The 19913-nt window shown below is 37.6% G+C and overlaps 2 protein-coding genes across 8 annotated transcripts in view; one reads left to right on the top strand and one right to left on the bottom strand.

Annotated features, from left to right (window-relative positions):
* Positions 1-19913, top strand: part of LOC137580473 (uncharacterized) — a 153787-nt gene that overhangs the window by 34826 nt on the left and 99048 nt on the right. The gene's annotated exons all lie outside the window — the stretch shown is intronic.
* The window catches only part of LOC137580474 (cGMP-dependent protein kinase 1), a 30711-nt gene continuing 14622 nt past the window's right edge, over positions 3825-19913 (bottom strand). For 2 of the 7 annotated variants that reach the window (XM_068294524.1, XM_068294525.1), the window contains 9 exons: positions 9160-9231; positions 7833-8822; positions 6121-6293; positions 5752-6035; positions 5515-5684; positions 5219-5457; positions 4834-5157; positions 4529-4760; positions 3825-4466 (listed from right to left, as the gene is read on the bottom strand). In XM_068294524.1, coding sequence (XP_068150625.1) covers positions 3951-4466; positions 4529-4760; positions 4834-5157; positions 5219-5457; positions 5515-5684; positions 5752-6035; positions 6121-6293; positions 7833-8822; positions 9160-9231 — 3000 coding nt within the window. In that variant the 3' untranslated portion in view covers positions 3825-3950. Of the gene's footprint in view, positions 4467-4528; positions 4761-4833; positions 5158-5218; positions 5458-5514; positions 5685-5751; positions 6036-6120; positions 6294-7832; positions 8823-9159; positions 9232-14015; positions 14766-16897; positions 17479-19913 lie in introns of those variants that run through there. The other 5 variants (XM_068294526.1, XM_068294530.1, XM_068294528.1 and 2 more) reach the window with 5 other exon arrangements.

Below are 19913 nucleotides of genomic sequence, written 5' to 3'. Positions count from 1 at the left end.
TGAAATTATTTGATTCTCTCTTTCCTCTCTGTGTCTCAGTTATTATTTCTCTTTTCTGTTTCAATAATTGATTTACGAATCAGTAGGAAAACTAGGCACAGTTGCATAAAAATATGTCAAATCCATTAGTTTTCTGAATCCTATTCTAAGTACTAATTTTTCATAAGCTTAAAAAATACAAGAAAATTAGTTACTTAATAGGTAGATTTGCCAAACTTCTTCTTTAATAATAATGCACACAAACAAAAACAAAAGACTCTTGTGAATTCTCTAAAAGTGTTCCTTATGCCGAAAATCTAAACAAACCAAATCCCTTCATCAGTAAAATAATAAACAACATTTTAAGGTTTCAAAGATTTCTGATAACAAAATAGCACAGAATTTTATTCAATAGTAAAGCTTTCGGCCTAAGGTTCTGGGTCAGAGGAAAAAACTTTTAATAAATATGCATAGAATTTTGTTGCCTACATTTAGGGTGAATCTATCTCTTACGTGTATGTGTGTGAGTGTGTGTGTGAGTGGTATTGTAAGTTTAAGTAAACAATAGTCACATTGATTAGGGTCTAATTTTTTTGTATGTAGCCTTGCAGCAGCAGCTGCCCGATTTGTTGTTCGGGTTCTTAGGTTCGTAGAAAAATTTGCATTCACATGTCCAAAGAACATGGCGAAAGGAAGGGTCCTCGACATGAGCAATTGAAAGTTGTTGAAGAGCTTTTAGCATGTCCTTGCCTATGCATATATTAGGCCTATCTACATGGTTGTCTATGTACTTACTTGTCGTTTGTCCAAGAGTTTAAATTATAACAAAGTAAAGTTTTCTCTGTTTTCCCTTCATCTTCTGTGTTTTGTTGCTCTTTGCTTTTCTCTCGTTGTTGGCTTTGGTAATGCTTGTAAATTGCTTGTTAGTCCTCATCGCTTTGGCAGTTTGTTGGCAAAGATTTTGTTTGACCGGAGGAAAAGTTGTGAGTGACTTTTGTCTGTGAACGTACGGGTCCGATTTGATAAGCAGAACTTCAATTCTTTGGCAAACTATTTCATGGCAAAGCCATTGATTCCCCCTACCATGCCATATATGTATTCTTTGCAAGTTTTCATTTAATCAACTTAAATTGAATTCATTCAACACTCAGCTCATAACTTATGTTCCGAGAAGCGAAAACAATTGAAAGGAAATGGCAACAAAGACCCAGAAAACGTAAACGGTATCCGATGAAGCGAGCGAAAGACAGTCTGATGAAAACTGGGGAGCAAGGGACCAGCAGAATGAAGCAATAATAAATGATAATTGATAATAACATTTTGCTACCTTCCTTCCTAAAAGGAAACCGCTACCGCTGCCAGCCAAATATGAAATAAAAAGAAAATAAACCAAGAAGTATGTAAAGGAAATCAATAAAAATGATGGCGACAACATTTGGCCACAATTTCAATTTCAATTTCATGCCAGCAACGAAACGGAACATTTCGAGCCATTTCCGCTCTTGTCACACAGGGCAAAATGAGAATTTTCATTTTTCCTTGGAAACTCTCTCTCTCTCTTTCTCTCTGCCATTTCTTAGACATTCAGCAAGAGCAACAACAACAGCCATTCTAACACCACACCGCAACACCTTACCACACCCATTTCAGCATTTCTATGCGACTGCACACCGCGGCGACAAAGTTAGACGAAATGTCATCATTTCCGTTGGGAAACTGTGCGCGCTCAACCGCTAACAAAAGGCGACAAGGACGAGAACCAGGACGACGACTATGATGTGGATAAGGACGAGGCCAAGTACATACATACCGTAGGCGCCCACCGGCGAAAAAAGGGTTAATGTTAACTAAGGAAAGCCATGCAAAATCCCTTTTTATTTGTCTAAAAACTTTGAGACTCAAAAAAAGAAGCGAAGAAAAATGGAACCCAAAGAAACCAGCGAAAGACGAACAAAAATTATTCCTTTTCTCGTTTGGAATCAAAGGCAAAGATGAAGGGCAATTCCCCCAACTGGTTGAGCCAATGCCTCTTACGGCTCTTAAACGAAGCGTGAAATTGTTAAATGAGTGCAAATGTCTACGAAGGGCAATGGCAACCCAATCCCCCAAAACCGCCCAACGTTGACCGACCATTCGTGCTAAATTATTGATTAAGAAACTTTTTCGCCATGCACGTTTGCCTCAGTTTCACCTTCTCCACCCTTCTCTTCCGCCCTGCTGCCCTCCTCTACGTTCAGGACAATTTTCCCTTTTCAATATTTGTGTCTGCCAATTGAATTGAATTTCTTCTCACATTGAATCTTATTGAATTATAGGAGAAATTGAAATAAGTTGATGAAATATTTGAATGCCAAAAAAAAAAAAGACTCTCAGAGTATTACCATTAGATAATCAACTCTTTCAATTTTGTGAATCTTTCTTTCTGTATCACCCTCAACTTTTGGGCCAAGCCTGATTGGCAAGATATGAACTATTTCCACTAATAAAGAGAAAAAATGGCTTGTCTTAACTTGCCTTAATGGAAATACATACTACCTGGCTAACTTTTAAAAGACTTAGCCGGTTTGTAAAAGGAAGCACAAATTGTTTCGTTATGATCTTATATAATATTCTTATTTGATTTTCTGTACAGAATATTTAATGATTTAATTAACTAGAACACAGATCAAACTGAAATGTCATCAAACTCAATGAACATCCGCTTTCGGATTAGAGAATGTATTCCAGCAGAATGTCTACATCTCGTCTCATTGAAAATAGACATCATTTGGTCGACATAATTGCTCTTGACTCCGTTTCATATTTGCTCACCACAAAGCTTGACGCACACAATCAGACACGAGCTCACACACACACACTCGCATACACGTTGGACCTTTTGTTGTCAGAGGTCCTGAAGCAACCTTGGCCAAAGGCTGTGGCAGCAACTGCGGCAATGGGCGTGGTAGCAGCTGCATTTTATTTAAAAACAATAAAGTTTATGTCATTTTCATGTAGCTCAGTGCCACGTTGAAACTATAACTGTTTGCACAAAGCCACACACACACACACACACCCAGAGACAATGAATGCAATTATATGTGAATGTAAATGTATCTCCGAGATACACAAATGAATGTCACTCGCATGTGGGTAATAACGACTGTCGGTCTAATAATGATGATGATGACAACGTCGGCAACTACGACGATGAGCACGATGACGACAAAGACATGAGAAGCTCTTTTGTTTGCACAAACTGCAAGACAAACTAAGAACAAGACTGAGACTAGCAGACAATAAGATGTCGACAGGTTGCCCCGCCTGGTCTGAGTTTACTCTGCAGATGCGGCCAAATAGATAAACTCCATCAACACATGGGTGGAGGTTCAAAGGGGTGACGACTCAATGCAAGGTGGAATTTGGCATGAATAAATAGACTAGACATAAAAGTAAAGGTTGACTTAGCGTAGGGTCTATAGGACTCAAGGGTTCCTTTTGTAGAACTTAACAAGAAAAGCTTCAATTAAATAAGATGAAATCATCCCTTTGTCTACGCCTCTGTATTTGCGAATTTAATGTAGTTGCCTACATTTTTTGTTGCTCTAACCTGTTTAAAGCAAAACGTATTGGCATCCTTTGCAACTTTGTCGATTCCTAAAAAGGGGTTTCGTGGGAAGGCAGATGAGAAGTTGGGAAAATTGCATTTGCCAAACGCAGAGTCAAGTGGAAATGCTCACTGAGCAAGAGCTTAATTGAAAATGTTTGTTTATTTTTCAGTGTTTGCGCGAAAAGCTAGGAAAACAAGTTTGCGGTTCTAATTGAGGCAGATGATTGAATGGCTTCCAGTCGCATCAAAGCAAATGTTTACTTAAAAATAATATCAATTTATTAAACAAGTTATTAAGTTATTAACATATTCGGTTCATAATGTTTAACTACGTATGTACATGTATATTTCAATATCATTAAATTCACTCAACATTCTAGTCCTAAAAGTCCTTATCCCAACCGCTAAGCTCCTCGGGCGGTTCATAATCATTCTCCACCCCAGAGGGCCCGAAGTATTGCAAGTCCGTGGCACTCTTCAGGGTTCTCTTGATGGGCGATGTCAATTGTTTCAGTTTCAGACGCTGCCAATCTAAACTATCGAACCAATTGTGCTTCTTGATATCGGCAATGCCTTTGCGTTGATAACCCAAACGTTCGGCCGGCAGTTGTTTGCACAAATGTCTAACCAAATTCTGAGCTGGTTTTGGTATACGTCCGGGCATGTGAATCACATCAATGCCACTAAGAATTTGCTGATAGATTTTGATCTGATTGACACCGCGAAAGGGAGTCTTGCCCACCAAAAGTTCATAGATTAGTATACCTAAAGCCCAGTAGTCCACAGAGCGATCATGACCGCGATCCAAAATGATCTCGGGCGCCACATACTCAGGAGTGCCAGCAAAAGTATTTGTCTTCTCATTGGGTCTTACATACTTGGCGAAACCAAAGTCCACCTAAGGATAAAGTCAAAGGTGAATATGGAGTTTTCCGAGTTTTGGAGAGTTCGAGTTCTTACCAGTTTGCAATAACCATCTGTGCCTAGCATTAGATTCTCCGGTTTCAGATCCCTGTAGATGAAATTGTGCGAATGCAGAAAATCAAATGCTTCTACCACACAGCCGGCAATGAATTTGGCAGTTTTCTCATCAAAATATTGACGCTTGGACATGACCGTCCACACATCGCCACCCATGCAGGCTTCCATTAGGAAATACACAAATTTATCATTGCGATACGTGCGATAGAGTCTGTAATGGGAAAAAGAAAGTCCGAAGAACTTAGACTAACTAAATAGAGATTTGTTTTAGTCTCTCCACTCACTGCACTATGAAAGGTGAGTCCCGACACTTGATCATGACATTTTTCTCATTATACACATGCTCGATTTGATCCTGCTTGACCACCTCGATTTTTTTGATAATCTTAAGAGCGAAAACTTGTTGTCGCTGTCCATGGGTAACCAAATCCACTCGACCAAAGGCCCCAGCACCTAATGTGGCTATCTTCTTTAGGTCTGAGATGGCAATCTGTGCATATTCGTTGTCAAATTCAGCACTTTTGTTACTCGAACGTCCTTGAGAATCATTTCGTTCGTTGGGTTTCTCTTGTAGTTGCCTAATTGTGCCCAAATAGCTGATGAAGGCTCTATGGAATGCAAAAAGCAATTACATTTTTTTACGGGAACACCTTTTCTAATCTAACTCACTCTCTGTCCAGTTTAAGAACCTCCGTGCCAGGGGCATCTGCGTAGACGCTGGCTTGTCTTACGTCGGCATTCATTAAAGCTTGTTCGCCAAAATAATCGCCACGTTTGCGCTTCGCCACAATCTGTTCGACTTTGTTTTCGTCCTTTTTCTTAATGGTGACTGTACCGCAGCGTATTATGTAGAATTCATTGCCCAATTCACCCTCTCGTACAATGCATTTGTCAGTCTCGTAGAATTTCTAAAAGAAAGAAATTAGTTTCTTATAGTTCAGAAATGGATTCGATAATCAATTTACTCTTTGCAAAAGATCGACAACTTTGTTAAGCAAGTTGTCGTCCAGTTCCTGTAAGAACGGAGCAGAACGTAAAAATTGCAAATTCTCTTCCCTTTCCCGTGAGCCAGAAATTTGCATAATAGCTCGAAAAGTTTCACGTGCTATTTTCCACACTTGAGCATCCGTTGCAGCTAAAAAATGGAATAGGAATCGATATGGTAAACGATTTGGGTTAAATTGACTAAAGTTCTCGCTCACCCTTGATGGTGGCCTGTCTGGGCGCATTGTAGAGTATGGCCAATTCACCGAAGACTGTGGCTGGTCCAAAATTGCCAACATTCTGTCCAGCTCGTATCACATCGTATTGACCCTCCGCTGATACATATATTTCGGAGCCCTCCTCATGCTCGTGAATGATATAACTATTCTTTTTGTAGCTAGCCGGCGCCATGGCATTGATAACCATCTCTTTGCGTTCCTTGTCCATAAGATTATTAAGGAAATCATTACGTTCGATGGCCTTGTGTATGAGATTGCGGGAGCTGTGTATGGATTCGGTTTTTGGGTTAATCAACAAGAATTGTTTGTTTTTCGTTTCGGCATCGTTGTCCCCCCCCCCTCACTTACGCTTCATCCTTTGCATTAAATTCGATTTCAATGTCCTTTTGCACGGGCAAATTCGGTCGCGCATAGATGATACCTCCATCCACACGATGGACTTTTGTCGTTGTGGAGCTTGAACTGTCTCTCCTTTCACTGCTGCTAGTGCTCGGTTTTCTTTCTTGTGTGGGAATTTGATCCTAATTGATGTGGTTGGGATATTGCAAGAAAAAATTATAAAGAAGAGAAAGGACTGAAGTTAGTTAGTTGTTTGTTTTCATTTGCTCAGGACAGTTTTAATGGTCAGATAAAGTAATGCATACTTTTAGGCAAATTTTAAATTTAACTCGCATAAGCTTTGGAATTCGTTCCAAGTTTTATTCTGCATAAAGTTTTGCTTATATACCAGTCCACGCCAACGAAATCATATATGTATTAGATCACTTCATTAATTAAGTAAAACATACTAAAGCCTTTCTTTCCTCTATCATATCTTTGCTTCCTATTAAATTTCCCTTGATAAACGTTCCCAGTCCTGTTTTAGCTTTTGTTTTTGGCATTAATAAAGCGCTTATTGCAAATTACATAATCCAAAGCAGAATGAGCAATCAAGTTGCTAAACTCCGCAAAGGCGACTTCAAGATACCCTGTACCAACAATAAAAATTATATTCAGATAGACGAATAAACAACAGGTCAAGTGGCCTGTTGAGTCGCACATCAACTCAATGAGTAGACATCATGAAACATATACCGAAAAGCAGCTGTTTCCTTCCTATTCTCTCTCTTTTCACATACACAACTAACTTTAGCCTAGCCTTACCTAATTATAAGGGAAATGTTAATTGTTTACCAACAGACATGAACTAAAACTTTCGTGCCACACAAAATCAAGCTGTTGCGGCTGTATGTACATACATTCTCCTGCTCGTATCTTTAGCCCTTGAGCAGTTTCCATGTTCTCTAAGTGACCTTCATTGTCAGCCTGTGAGGATTGCCCGGCCCCTTCTATTTTTCGAAAGGGCAAATTGTAACTGTTGCTGAGCTGGCGAATTTAGCCAGGCCATAGAACAGAAATTTCAGCTGATGCAGCGTCTTGTTAGACATTCTTCCCCACCACTTTGCCACATCCTTAGTCCTGCTCGTGCGTGCCTTCTCTACCTGAGATGATAGTTTGGCCTGTCTTGACCCTGACAGGAAATAGCAACATTTTCGTCGGTGTGCAGATGGTGGGGGGATGGTGGCTGGGGGAGTAAATATTTAATCACAATTGCTCCGCGACACCACTGGGCCGACTGGGCGTAGTCAATCTCTTGGGAAATGACTTGACTTTCAGTGCCTTGTAAAATCTTTAATTCGCCAACAAAAAATTGCTGAATAATGTCATTCTGTAGACGCTCTTTAACACCTTACTCAGCTTTAGTTAACCCTTTAGCCAAATTAATCTTAATTTTGATTAAATTATTTCCTTATCTATCAGTGACTGGCACGAGTTGGACTAGTCATAACAAATAAATCAATTCTATGTGGGAATTTCATAAAGTAAACTGAATTGAAAGTCGAGTCAATTACAAATGCCAAACACCCTTTAAGGACATGAGCCACCATGAGCCACGCCCATCTTTATGTCAATGACGTGAAAAAGTCAACATCTTTCTGCTGGCTGGTATGGAAACGAGCCATGTAGCCACAAAATCGAATAGACGAATCACCTCCCCAAAACCCAACTCCTTTACTTACTTGGCTATTCGAGGCATTTGATGCATCTGCTGCCGTTGCTTCATTTGCCTGTTGTTGGCGGCGTTGTTCGGCGCTTCGTTTCTTGCGCAAGTGAAGAGGAGTTGTGGGTACAAGAAGTTCTGCTGGCAGTGGCGGCGGTGGTGGTATGTTAATATCGGGCATTGTGGACACACGTCGTCGTTGGTTATGTGCCAGGTTGGGACTGGTTGCTGTAGATGTTTGGCCACCATTGCACTTTGTCTGATAATTGAGTGACACACTGGAGTTGGAGCTTTTCAGCGGTGAAGGTGGAGCGAGTAAAGCATGTTGTTGCCCCAGTCCCAGTCCATGTCCTAGCCCCAGTCCCAGGCCATCTTGTGGCAATGTGCCATTTGCCAGTTTGCTTTTGCTGTTGTTGTTCGCATCGTTGCTTTGCCAGGACAAAGTGTCATCTGTCTGGTCTGTGTTTAGTTCCTGTGTATGACCAATGAAAAACTTTACATTTGCCTGCAATGACGACGTTGTTGATGCTGGAGTTGTGACGTCATCGTCAGCATAGACGCTCTCATCAATTATGCCATTCACATTCACTTTGAGCTTTGACTTCCCATCCACAACATCCTCCTCCGCCCCCGCCTCCGCCTGTGCGTCCGCTTCCGTCTCCGAGTCAGCAGTTTCCACATTTACTTGGGGCGCTTCTGTGGGCAAAGCTGTTGGGCGACGTTCTTTGACTGGTCTTAGTTTTGAATTGGAACGTGTGACATTAATTGCATTGCCATTGACAGACACCGTTGTCTGCTCCTCCCGCTGGCCATTTGTCGTCGTCGTCGACGTCTGCTCCGTGCGCTCTCGCAGTTTGCTCTTGTTCGAGAGAAACTTCTTTGTCAGTGTGGTCGTCGCCGTCTGCGGGCTGCCGTTTTCGGGCACAGCCTCGAGAAGTGTGGGTGACGATGAGGCGGAAAAGGAGGAGGCGTGGCTTGTTGATTGTTGTTTTAGGCGTTGCAGTTGAGCCTAATGGCCCAAAAGGGCACGGAACAGCAGGGAGCGAAAGCGACCACACATAACATTCACCAAGACAAACAAAGTGGTGCAAATTTTTGGTGGTGTTTGTTGTCAAGTGTTTTGTGGAGTGGTAGTTTAGTGTAGTAGTAGATTGGAGTGTGCCAGTTGTTTTGTTGTTGTTGTTGTTGTTGTTTGGAACATATTTACAAGTGTTGTTGTCATCGATTCATTAAAAAGTATAGGAAACATATGTGCGAATATTAATAGAGTTTTTTAAAGACAATCACAAACTGATCAAAAGCGTCTTTCACCCAACATATACTGAAGATTAAGTCTTTAAGCTCACCTCACTGGTACTGGGCGTCAAAATGGGCGAATATAAAGGTGTCTCATCCCGTCGTATGTAAAGGCCAATTTGCTGAAATGGTAAACGAGAGAACAAATAAATTTTGGATTGTACTGTAAGGTGTAATTAAAAGTCACAGTTAAAATACTTCATAAAAGGTAATTAAGGGCTAATTCATTTATAAATACAATCGAATAGATCAAAAACAGGTAATCAGCACACCTGACTATACATATATTGAATGGGTTCGTGGACAATAACTTATTTGAATTGACTTTTGTTTATAGATCATCAGGTGTCGGAAAATAACCAATTTCTGATTGCTTCATTTTTGATAAAAACTCGGTATGATTCACATGAAAGACATATTTCCCTACTAATTTAATGAAAAGCAATTCAAATAAACGACACTAATAAAACCACTAAATAACTCTACAGTAATAGTAATATAAAATTTCATCATCAATTTAAAAGGGACATACACTAGAGACAAAGATATAGTGGGTGGATATCTTGGAATAGATAACCGATATGCTTCAACATAGTGAACATGCAAAAAGTCCTTCTATTAGACATGACTAACTAAAAAGACTAATTATATAGAGGAGGACAGAATAAGCATTGTTTGTACTTGTTTACAAGATATTCGATATATTCTTCTACGCACAATATGAAACACAGCAAATGCAAATACAATAAAAATGTTTTCCTTATTATCTGAGTTGATTATTTGTAATATATATTAACACATAAATAAACTCAGGGGGGGCTTAGCAAATCAAATTTGATTTTGCGTCAACAGGTGTCAGCTAACAAGAAGCATATGCAGGGTGATAAGGCTAAAAATGACGCAACAACTGCAAAAGGCCACAAAAGGAATAAAACGAGAAATCCTGGAATAAAAAAAAGGTGCTTGGCCTCCTTCAGCTGGTGGATGGAACAATTCCGCTTTTGAAATCAATCCCATACTGCTGCTGACACTGCTGATAAATGGGGAGCCCTTCGGTTTAATGTGGGCACTCTTGTTCCAGGGGGCCGAGTTCACAGTTTGATTGGGCTTATGCGCCCCCTTCGTATTCGATTCAGTGCTGTGGAGTAATGGCAACAAGACAACATTTCCATTGTGTCTTATAAATACGTAACGCTTTACTTGGCCCGCATTGTATTTGCATTAAACTATACTTTTCATACTTTTTCCATACTCTCCTAAGCTCGACTGTCATTTGCTGTGGCTCTGTGTGACTCATACAAATCGCTTTCGGGGCTTTCCAATGCTTTTCATTATTTGGCATTTGAGGATTTACATGTGTGAAAGAAGGTTGGCAGCTATAGCAGATTGATAGGCTCAACACGAGCTTTAAACGTTATAAATCTGTTTGTATGCATGTCGTCGGTTATCGGTTATTGTATATACCCATCATCACAATTTTGACACGTCTGAAAAGTGGTTACTTAAGCTTTTGATTGAATTATTTACGGGATTGCCTTAAAGTCGAATGGTTTTCGGGATGAGTCAGTCGAGTGGCACAACATTTGTATATCTTAAAATAGATTCGCTCTTGTTTAACTTTTGCCTTCGCCTTGGTCACCTACTTTATCAACGGTTGTGGCAACTTTTTCGCGTTTTCTGTTTGCCTTTATTTGTTCGCGCATGTTGTTTGGAAAATAATAAATAAGAGAATATTGTTGATACAGTTAACTAGTTGTGTAATTTGATACCCTGCAGTACATTAAATTCATCGACTGGCTCGGCACCACAAGATTTTTAAAGCTTTCAGCTATATCTTTATATTTCCTACAGTCTTATTTGGTCAACAAACCTTGAAAAACGATTTGGAAATCTCTTTTTTCGTTTGTCTAATAGGATTATGATTCTGTAAAGTTTGAAACTGTTTAAGAAGATCAAAATATATTTATTTTTGACGAATTTGCATTTAAAGAGAACCCAATGCCTAACCAAGAGAAAGTACTCTCTGTTCAATATTTATATATTCAAGGTAACATTTAGTATTTATCAGCAGAAAATTTGCAAGTCAATTTTGAAATTTTCGACTTATGAATAGTAAGTTTTTTCACATTAAAAAGTGAATCCATTATTCGATATTCCAAGTTGTTGAAGATTGTTTACCCAAGTATCTCGTTAAGTTATTGTCTCTGCAAATAGAATGCCCAATTGATTAAGAACATTGGCAGATACTAATATTTATTTTTCGGAATATCGTACAATTGCATTTCAGGAAGAAAATGCGATAATGGCAAATAACTAGCAAACAATTGCACGTATTTAATTGTTCAAGTTTTATTTTTGGCAAAAGTTTTGTACACAAAAAGTAAAATGAATGGAAAATAAAGAACTTGGAAAATGGTTGAATGGTTTCGTTATTTAGGTACTCCAAAGAATCTTATTCAACTACGTCATTTTCCGTTTAATTGACGTACAAAGTTTTATCTACTCTCACTCACACACACACACACACACACAGACACATGAGCACATAGCAATTAGGGTGACCTTGTCATGGCTTTGGAATTGTGGTAGGTTCTGATGACGATGATGATGTTGATTTGACCAACTTAAAGTTTCATTTCAATGTTTAGTTATTTATTGTTTTTTTTTTTTTTTTGGGGGGGCTTTCTTTCGTTGGCTTCGTTGTGGAAACAGTCTTCACTTCTTATCTCTCAATTGGCATGCGGGCTAAAATAAAAGGTAAAATAAAATATTCAAACCTTTTCAAGTGTCGTCACCGCATAAATAAACATGTGTCAATATGCAGGACGCGTGGTTTGGCTCTGCTTTGATATGCTAATCGACCTAAACGACGACGACATTTTGACAGGTTTTCCGTTTTCCCACGGAAGCCGCTAAAAATGGCTTCGTCGTCTGATAATACCGGTGGCAAAGCCGCTTAAAATGCCTCGAATTGTCGTTACAATTTTGAATGACTTAATCGCTGGATTTGGGAAAGGGTTTCCACACACCCACCCACACACACACACCCACACACACGATGAAGAAAGGGCCTTAAATTTTTGGTAAATTTTCGCCTGGCAAGTGCCATGCACATTTTCTATCCCGAGGGTATTGTTTGTTTAACGCCTTTTTGACTTCTGCCAACGCCTTGCAGTTATTTTGTCTTACAACATGCGACTTTTACGTGCAATCACGTTCAAAAGTATGGCAAACACCCCCCACAGGCATCGCCCCATCCAGATAGATAGACAGACAGATAGATAGACAGAGACAGAGACAGACAGTTGTATCTATAGATGGCTACGCATCTTACGGATTGTGCATATTTATACATCATTTGCTTCAGCTGCACATATTTTCTTTTAGATTTATGCATGAGATTCTTATGTCTCGTATTAGATATACATATAATTTTATAAGCTTCGCATCCACCCACATCTATTTATATGCAAGCTTATCATATTTTTGCATATATAATCAGAAAAGTAGAGGGTATGTTGATGACGTGCCGTGAAAGAAAAAACAACAACAAAAAGTACTTTACCGACTTCATAGAAACCGAATCCCAAACGGAATGTCAAAGCATCACTTATAAGTAGGTATTAGGTAGATATTATTGGAGTCAAAGTAGTTCAAAGCAAGACAAACTACTTTCCAATAAATATTCTGCATTGACTCCACACAGACGTCACAGCGCCTGGTCAACACGTCCGCAATTATTGGCGCTTCAGAATTTAATCTAAATACTTAAAACCCGTAAGTACACTGTGACATCGTAGCCGCCACTTCACATCATTATCGGCCTCTCGGAGTTACTTATTTGGCAAATCAAAAAAGAAATTTTAAACTGAATTAATTTTTTTTTAGCGCCGCCAATTGATAAACACGAAAAAAATATGATCCTAGCAGAAAGTGTTGGCATGTTCAAGGGGCCACATGAAATCACATCATATATCATGTTCATATTTAGATATGATTATGCATTATCTTACGAAGCTAATCAGAAATGGACGACTAGAATGTTGTGAATGAATATATTCCAAACAAGGTTTCTGATTGCATTCATTTATATCTTAAATTTCAAGAAAGAAATAAGAGAATCCTAAAATTAAAGTTAGCTTTGAGAAATTGTTAATCTAAATGCCATAAAGATACCGACGGACGAAAGATAATCCCATTGCCTGTATAGAACTATTTGGAAAACTAACCGATAACTAAGTCTAAAACTAGTTGTAAGCAAAATGCCATGGGTGAAGGTAAAAGGGGAGATAATGAGGAAAGTTGAGAATGATTATACCGATGTTAGGTCATTGATTTATTTTCTACTCGCTTGACACAGACTTTTCCTTTAATCAGAACTCTATTATAATACATAGCCTTTTCAAAATGATCTAATCGAAAAGGGTAGAGTGCTCGTAAGTCTTGACTTTAAGATTTAACCCATTTATTATTAACAGGATCTAACAAATTGTTGTGATTTTTAGGTGTAATGGACAACCAGGGATTGTGCTTTATGGTACATTATCCAACTGTTTTGATTTACTTGTTTCCATGATGTTGCTATTTTTTGATAAGGATTCTGAATGTTGAGCATGATGGACAGGCAAAACGATGATAACTAGTCCATAGGATTTCGCTTCATTTGTTTCTGTTTTTGTTGTTGTTTTTTTGCCTTTTGTTTATACATTATTTATGGCATTTTCTTGCGCCCTCCGATTAACTTAATTAAACACTTAATCAACTTATCAGTAGCGGCTTATCAGAGAGCCAAAGAGAGTGAGAGAGGGAAAGATAACAATAAAAAGGTAGAAAATATATATGTACATATGAATATTAAGATAAGAAGAAAGAGAGAGTGAGAGAGAGAAAAAAGAGTGAAACTCACCACGGGACTATCTTGCGTATTGAGTATCGTGTCGGTGTTCTCATCTTGGGCGGGCGTAAATTTGTTTTTACTCCGATGATGGAACAGGCGAGGAAAGCAGGCCATGTTTGCTCTACGTGAACTACCGGGAATCGGGGAATTGTGGATCGTTTGTATATATGTATATGTATGGATATATACAGGTGTGTGTAGGTGGTTAGAGAGTCAACGTTTGTTGTGTCTGCTATTTGTTGTTAGTTGTTCACTAGACATATATATTTATGCATTTTTTATCTCACATCTCGCAGGGTGTTGCCGCAGCGGGTTAAACAATTTGATTACACCAACCATATATGTGTCTGTACATATCTGTGATTTACGACCCAAGCGTGATTTAATTGGAGTATTATAAATTTGTTGACTCTTCGGTTGCAATTGTTGTGGCGTTCTTTCGATTAAATTGTATATTTGATAGCCCCATTCTCGATCCAGTTTGTATCTTGTTTTGTTTGTATTTCGTTATTTTTGTTGCACTATTTAAATATATTTCAATTTGCCGCTCTATTGACATCGAGTGGTTATATGTATATATTTATTCCATTTTCCCCAAGTGAGTTATCGGCAACTCGGATTGCTTGTTACCTTGGCCACTTATCGTTTTGTATTTCTTTTTTAAATTGATTAGATTTATGGCAAAATTGTTTGTGTTTGTTAGTGAGTGTTGAGCCGTAAAATTCAAGAAATCTTGTGAATGGATTGAGCTCTAAACCGCTTTATTGAAAAGTGACATTTGACTATTATTTCTATTTTCACCTAAGAACTGACCTAATGAAAATAAATAAAACTAATGATGTAAGCAATTTACTGAAACTGTATTTAAATTCATTTAAGCTAGATAGTTGTCATTCAAATGAAGTAAAGCTCATCATTAGAACTGTGAATATCATAAAAAATAACATCGACAAAATTCTTTAGTTCTTATGAAACATTAAACCAATTCAACATTGTCTATAGAATTCATATTATGCCAAATCAAAAGTCTACATTTATTTAAAAAGCTAAATAAATAAACATTTTCATTCCCACTTGAGTAAATAAAATAGAAAATTTGACTCCATTTTAGAGACAACAAATATATATTTCATGGTCAAGGTTTAACAAAAGTTGAAAAATTATTTCAACTAAAACTTCAAAAGCAATTTGATTCCATGTTGGTCAATTTAACTTTGCCTAAACTACCAGCAAATTTGAAATGAGAATTTCCTTTGCATCTGATACAAAGAAAAAGTTCCTCTAGTCCTAACTCTAAAATTAAGAAACTAAGTTGGGATGACTCATCAGTCAGTTTGCTTGCTGGTGACTGTTGGCTGGCTTTTAGAATTTCGCCTTTTTATCGTTTATCTCTTATCGTTTTGTGAAATGCTTAATTGTTTTCTATTTATGCGGGGGGATTTTCATTGTTTGGTCAAAAGCTTTAGGGTAAATGCCTTGAAATGTAATCAAAGCCGCGACCCGTTGCCAATTAACTGTCTTCAACTTGTCGCTTCCTCCACTGTATACCCTGGACCCTTAGTTGTCCTCATTTTTATGTCACAAAGATCATGAAAGATATTTAGCATTAATTTCTTGATGTAGACTAGTCAAAGGGTGAAACAAACTCTACATAGTTAAACAATTTCATTAAAAATATTTATAGAGAAACAGGGTATCTTCATGTCTATGCCAGGGTTAAAGGTAGACCAACTTTTTTTAACTTTAGCATTTTATCAGTTTTCGAATTTTACGTTATTTTTTCTCTCACTGCATATCTAGATAAGATCAAAAGGCAATATTGTCTATAGCGAATCAAAAATAGAGGCAAATATGAAAAATTCAAATACAATGTTTTCCCTCCACTTCTGTTTGATTCGCTTTGAAGAATTGCAAAAAACAAAAAAGAACACAAACAAAAACAAGAGAGAGCCCGGCAAGTCACGAGTCACTCATTTATATTAATTTATTGACATTTCGTAGCCAGTTATCAGACAAACTTTTTCAATATACACTTTTAAAAAGTAGATTAGGTAACGCAAAAAATGGGTAGTAAGCGATGGGAAAGGAATGAAACTAATAGACAATGTTTTTAAATGATTCTTTAGAGTTTTTAAAGAGTGAATTGCATACTTTTATGGGCAAATGCCTCACGTTGTTTCGAGATTGCCTTGTTGCTAGTGTATCGTTTATTCTTTAACGATATTAATGAAAGTGTATTTAAAAATTGGTTTGCAGGTCTCTTACTTTTTCTTGGCTCTTTGCTTATTTCACTGAGTCTTGCATTTTTTCTGTCTTTTGCAATTTGTGGAAATGGCTAAGAATAGGAGCAGTATAATAATGAAGATTGTGACTTTAGTTGATTGGTTTTGATTTCGTTTTACAACAATAATAATCACTCTGTTTATGAAACTGTCATAACTCGTACTTTGTTGTTAGCTGCAGTTACTCAATTCATTGATCGTTTTAGTATTTTATGGGTATTTTTCAAGGAAATGTGCCTTTTGATAAGCACCGTGAAGCGATGTTTTTTCTGAAATAAATATTTCGATTTGAAACCGTCTTATAAACAGACCCTATCTATGATATATATTTGATTACTGATGTTACTGCAGAAATTTAATTTCATGTGTGTGTGGAAATTAACACAAATCGAATGTCATCAGTTACTTTTAATCAACCTAATGACAGAATGTATGGTATTCCGATATATAAGTACATACATATGTATGTACCTACATATAAATATCAGTAAAGAATATCAAACACTCGAGTTTTATTCATTCTTTTCATTTGTTTTTCTACGAAATGGTTTTAATGTCGTCTGATTAGATATCACAGTATGAAAGAATGGCCCAAGGTAATTTCCCTACCGTTTTTTCTTCACAGAGGCTTAAATTAGAATACAGTGCAAATATTGGCCAATCGTTAAATTGATAGTGACTTTCACTAATTTGCCCGTATACGTTATTCGGGTGATTCAGTTAATGCCAATGCCATAGCATGCCAATCCCCCCCTGCACTGATAATGGCTAATGCTTTTCACTTTTAACAACAAATCACTTAAAGCACCACACACGCGAACCGAGCATGAAACCATTAGCCAGTGAACTGAATACGAACCACCACTGAACCACCGAACCACCATCAACATCAACAACAACAGCAAAAGCAACGAAATGCGAAACCAATCACAATCATACAATTATTATGCAAACAATTTGACGTGCCATTTCCGTTTTGTAAGAAAAAATTAACTTGAAACGGAGTTATCATATTATTTGAGCACGTTACGATTTCCGCTCCATTTGCAAAACGATGACCGGTTACACTAGGAAATCAAAGCAATTTGCAACTGAATCACAGCAAGATGATGATGCACCGAACGATATTGGTTCCGATCCGCAGCGCACTTCCCGAACACCTGTGTTTCGCCGTGGAAGCTGATAACTCGACTAATTTAACGCGGCCAATTTAAATTGGCAATTTGCTCGGCAAGCGGCATGCGGCAACGTTAACGCTGGCAGAACAAGTGTCTGGTTATATCGGTGTGTGTAGGTGTGTGAGTGTGTGTTTCTGTATGGTTGTATGGTTATCGGTATCAGTTGAAGTGCCCGCCTAACTCTTCTTATCTACGGCCAAAGTGTGGGGCAGGCAAGGCGTCATTGTTTGGAACTCAAGACGGAAGTTTTCATTTTCTTTTTCTTCACAATGACAAATTTCACTAGTGTTTGCGTTATCAGCTCAAACTTTATTAAATTAAGTCTTGATTTTTCGTAAACCCCATTTTAAACCGAGTTCCCGTCAACAATATGAACTCACATTCTATTTGTTGTTATTATTTTGTATCATTCCAAAATAGCGAACAAATGCTTACTGTAATGCTGTGATACTTCATTCTCTTTAAATTTACGTATCCATTTGAATTACTTGTTCCATTAAATGTATCGAATTTATTTAGTACTCAATTGGCCAACTGGATTTGGCACGCCAAAAACAAGTGCTTTCCCCTTTTACACACTGTTGAAGTGATTACCAAATTGAAGAGCGCAGAACACAATATACAGTTATACTTATAGCTAATGATTGAATGAGAGCTACTCCCTAGATAATGGAAAATATAGAAAATCTCGTTTATTCGGAATAACGTCTAGGGGGAAAAACCTTTTTTATTTCGATTATTCTTGGAATTACGATCTCTAACGGCCATTTCCAACCAATGTGAATCAAGAAACGAAAAAGGTTTAAGCCCATTGAGCAACATATAGAGCCCTTTGAAATACAATTGAATAGAGTACATATACATATACATAGATAATTATTTTATAAACCGTCTAAAAGTAGGCTATCAAAAAAATGATTGCTTTCTTTGGCGCCTAGCAAAAAAACAGGAAAGTAATTAGCTGCATAAAAATTCTGCATGTTTCGCAATGATTTGAATGAAAATATGCCTGATAATTGTTTTGCACACATTCGAGTCTTTCAGATGGAATATTTTCTCCTGGAATATTTTCTCCCTGTCATGATTACCTACCTACCTACTTGCATTCAATCCGTCATTATCTTCTTTCTGATTCCTCTTTGGCAAATGAGTGGGGCAATTGCTTTGAAAAACTCTCTGGGGGCTTTAACTGAAGATTCTGGCGCATATATTAACTTTTGGCAGATACAACAAAAAGCAAGAGCAAAAAAGAGAGAGCAAAGGAGGCAAAAATAAAGAAAAACGCACGAGCACCGAGTAAAAAAATTATTCATTATGTCTAAAATGCGTAACTAAAGTAATTTTGCAAGGGAACATCCAACTTTCCGTCTTTCCCTCTCTCTCTCTTTCTTTCCCTTGATACACTTCTTTACTCACAATGTTTGTGTGTGTATGTACGTGCTTACATCGACGTCGACGTCGACAATTTTAACTTGTCTTAGCTGCCGGTTACGCCCAAAAGTATGCACGTGTTACGACATTGTCGTTTGATTAAACTTGTTAACATACACACATGCACACACACACACCTACACACTTACGTAGAAACTTTATACCACCTTTTGGCGTAATCCACAAAAACTTTGCCCATACACACTTTAAAGACACATTCTATTTATTTGCCTTTAAAATCCTATATATATTAACTTTGACATAACTTTTGAGACATCGAGGCTAGATTATTTCGTGTATTGACAGGAATTTCTCATTGTTAATATATACTCACACACAGATTATTTACATACATTTATCTATATGGTTATATATAATCTGATTAACCAAGCCAAGTCTCAACAAATTCCCACAGGCGGTCAATAATTTATGCAATGGCATTTCAGCCAACATTCCTGGCCATATGCCAAAAGGTATTTGATATATTTAGATTTCGATTTGCATAGCTGTGTGTATTTGCCAATGTGTTATGTGTGGGTGTGTGTTCTGTGTGTGTATATTTGTGGTCCTAATTATTGCCATTTGTATTTATTGTATTTAGGAGAATTTGCTTAGTGTGAAATTTCAAAAACATTTATTTGAATTTGATTAGATTTCGGTTAATTACCATCGACGATCTCTAGTATGTCAATTTTGTGGTTTGTAATTGATGACTCCTTTTGCCATGATTCATTCTATTGCCAAACAAGAGAAAGACGAATTAAATAAACTTGCAGTTAATTTGAACTTACTTTGTATCCATAGACATTTCGACTTGGTAATAAAAGTGACTTGTAAATCTTTGTGTATTGTTAGAAAGATAGTCTTGTTCGTTGGTTGGTTTCATAAGTTAAAAAGCTCTGACGAATGTTGACATTAAAAACAATAAATATCAAGAAATATGAAATTAAAAGAAGAATCAGGACCTCTAAGAATGTTAAATTCGATAAGCTGCTCTTTTGCCATATAAAAATTAC

This window comes from Drosophila tropicalis, unplaced genomic scaffold (assembly GCF_018151085.1).
Source record: "Drosophila tropicalis isolate 14030-0801.00 unplaced genomic scaffold, ASM1815108v1 contig_845, whole genome shotgun sequence".
Classification (NCBI taxonomy): Eukaryota; Metazoa; Arthropoda; class Insecta; order Diptera; family Drosophilidae; genus Drosophila; species Drosophila tropicalis.
This window is presented reverse-complemented; position numbering and strand designations above follow the sequence as displayed.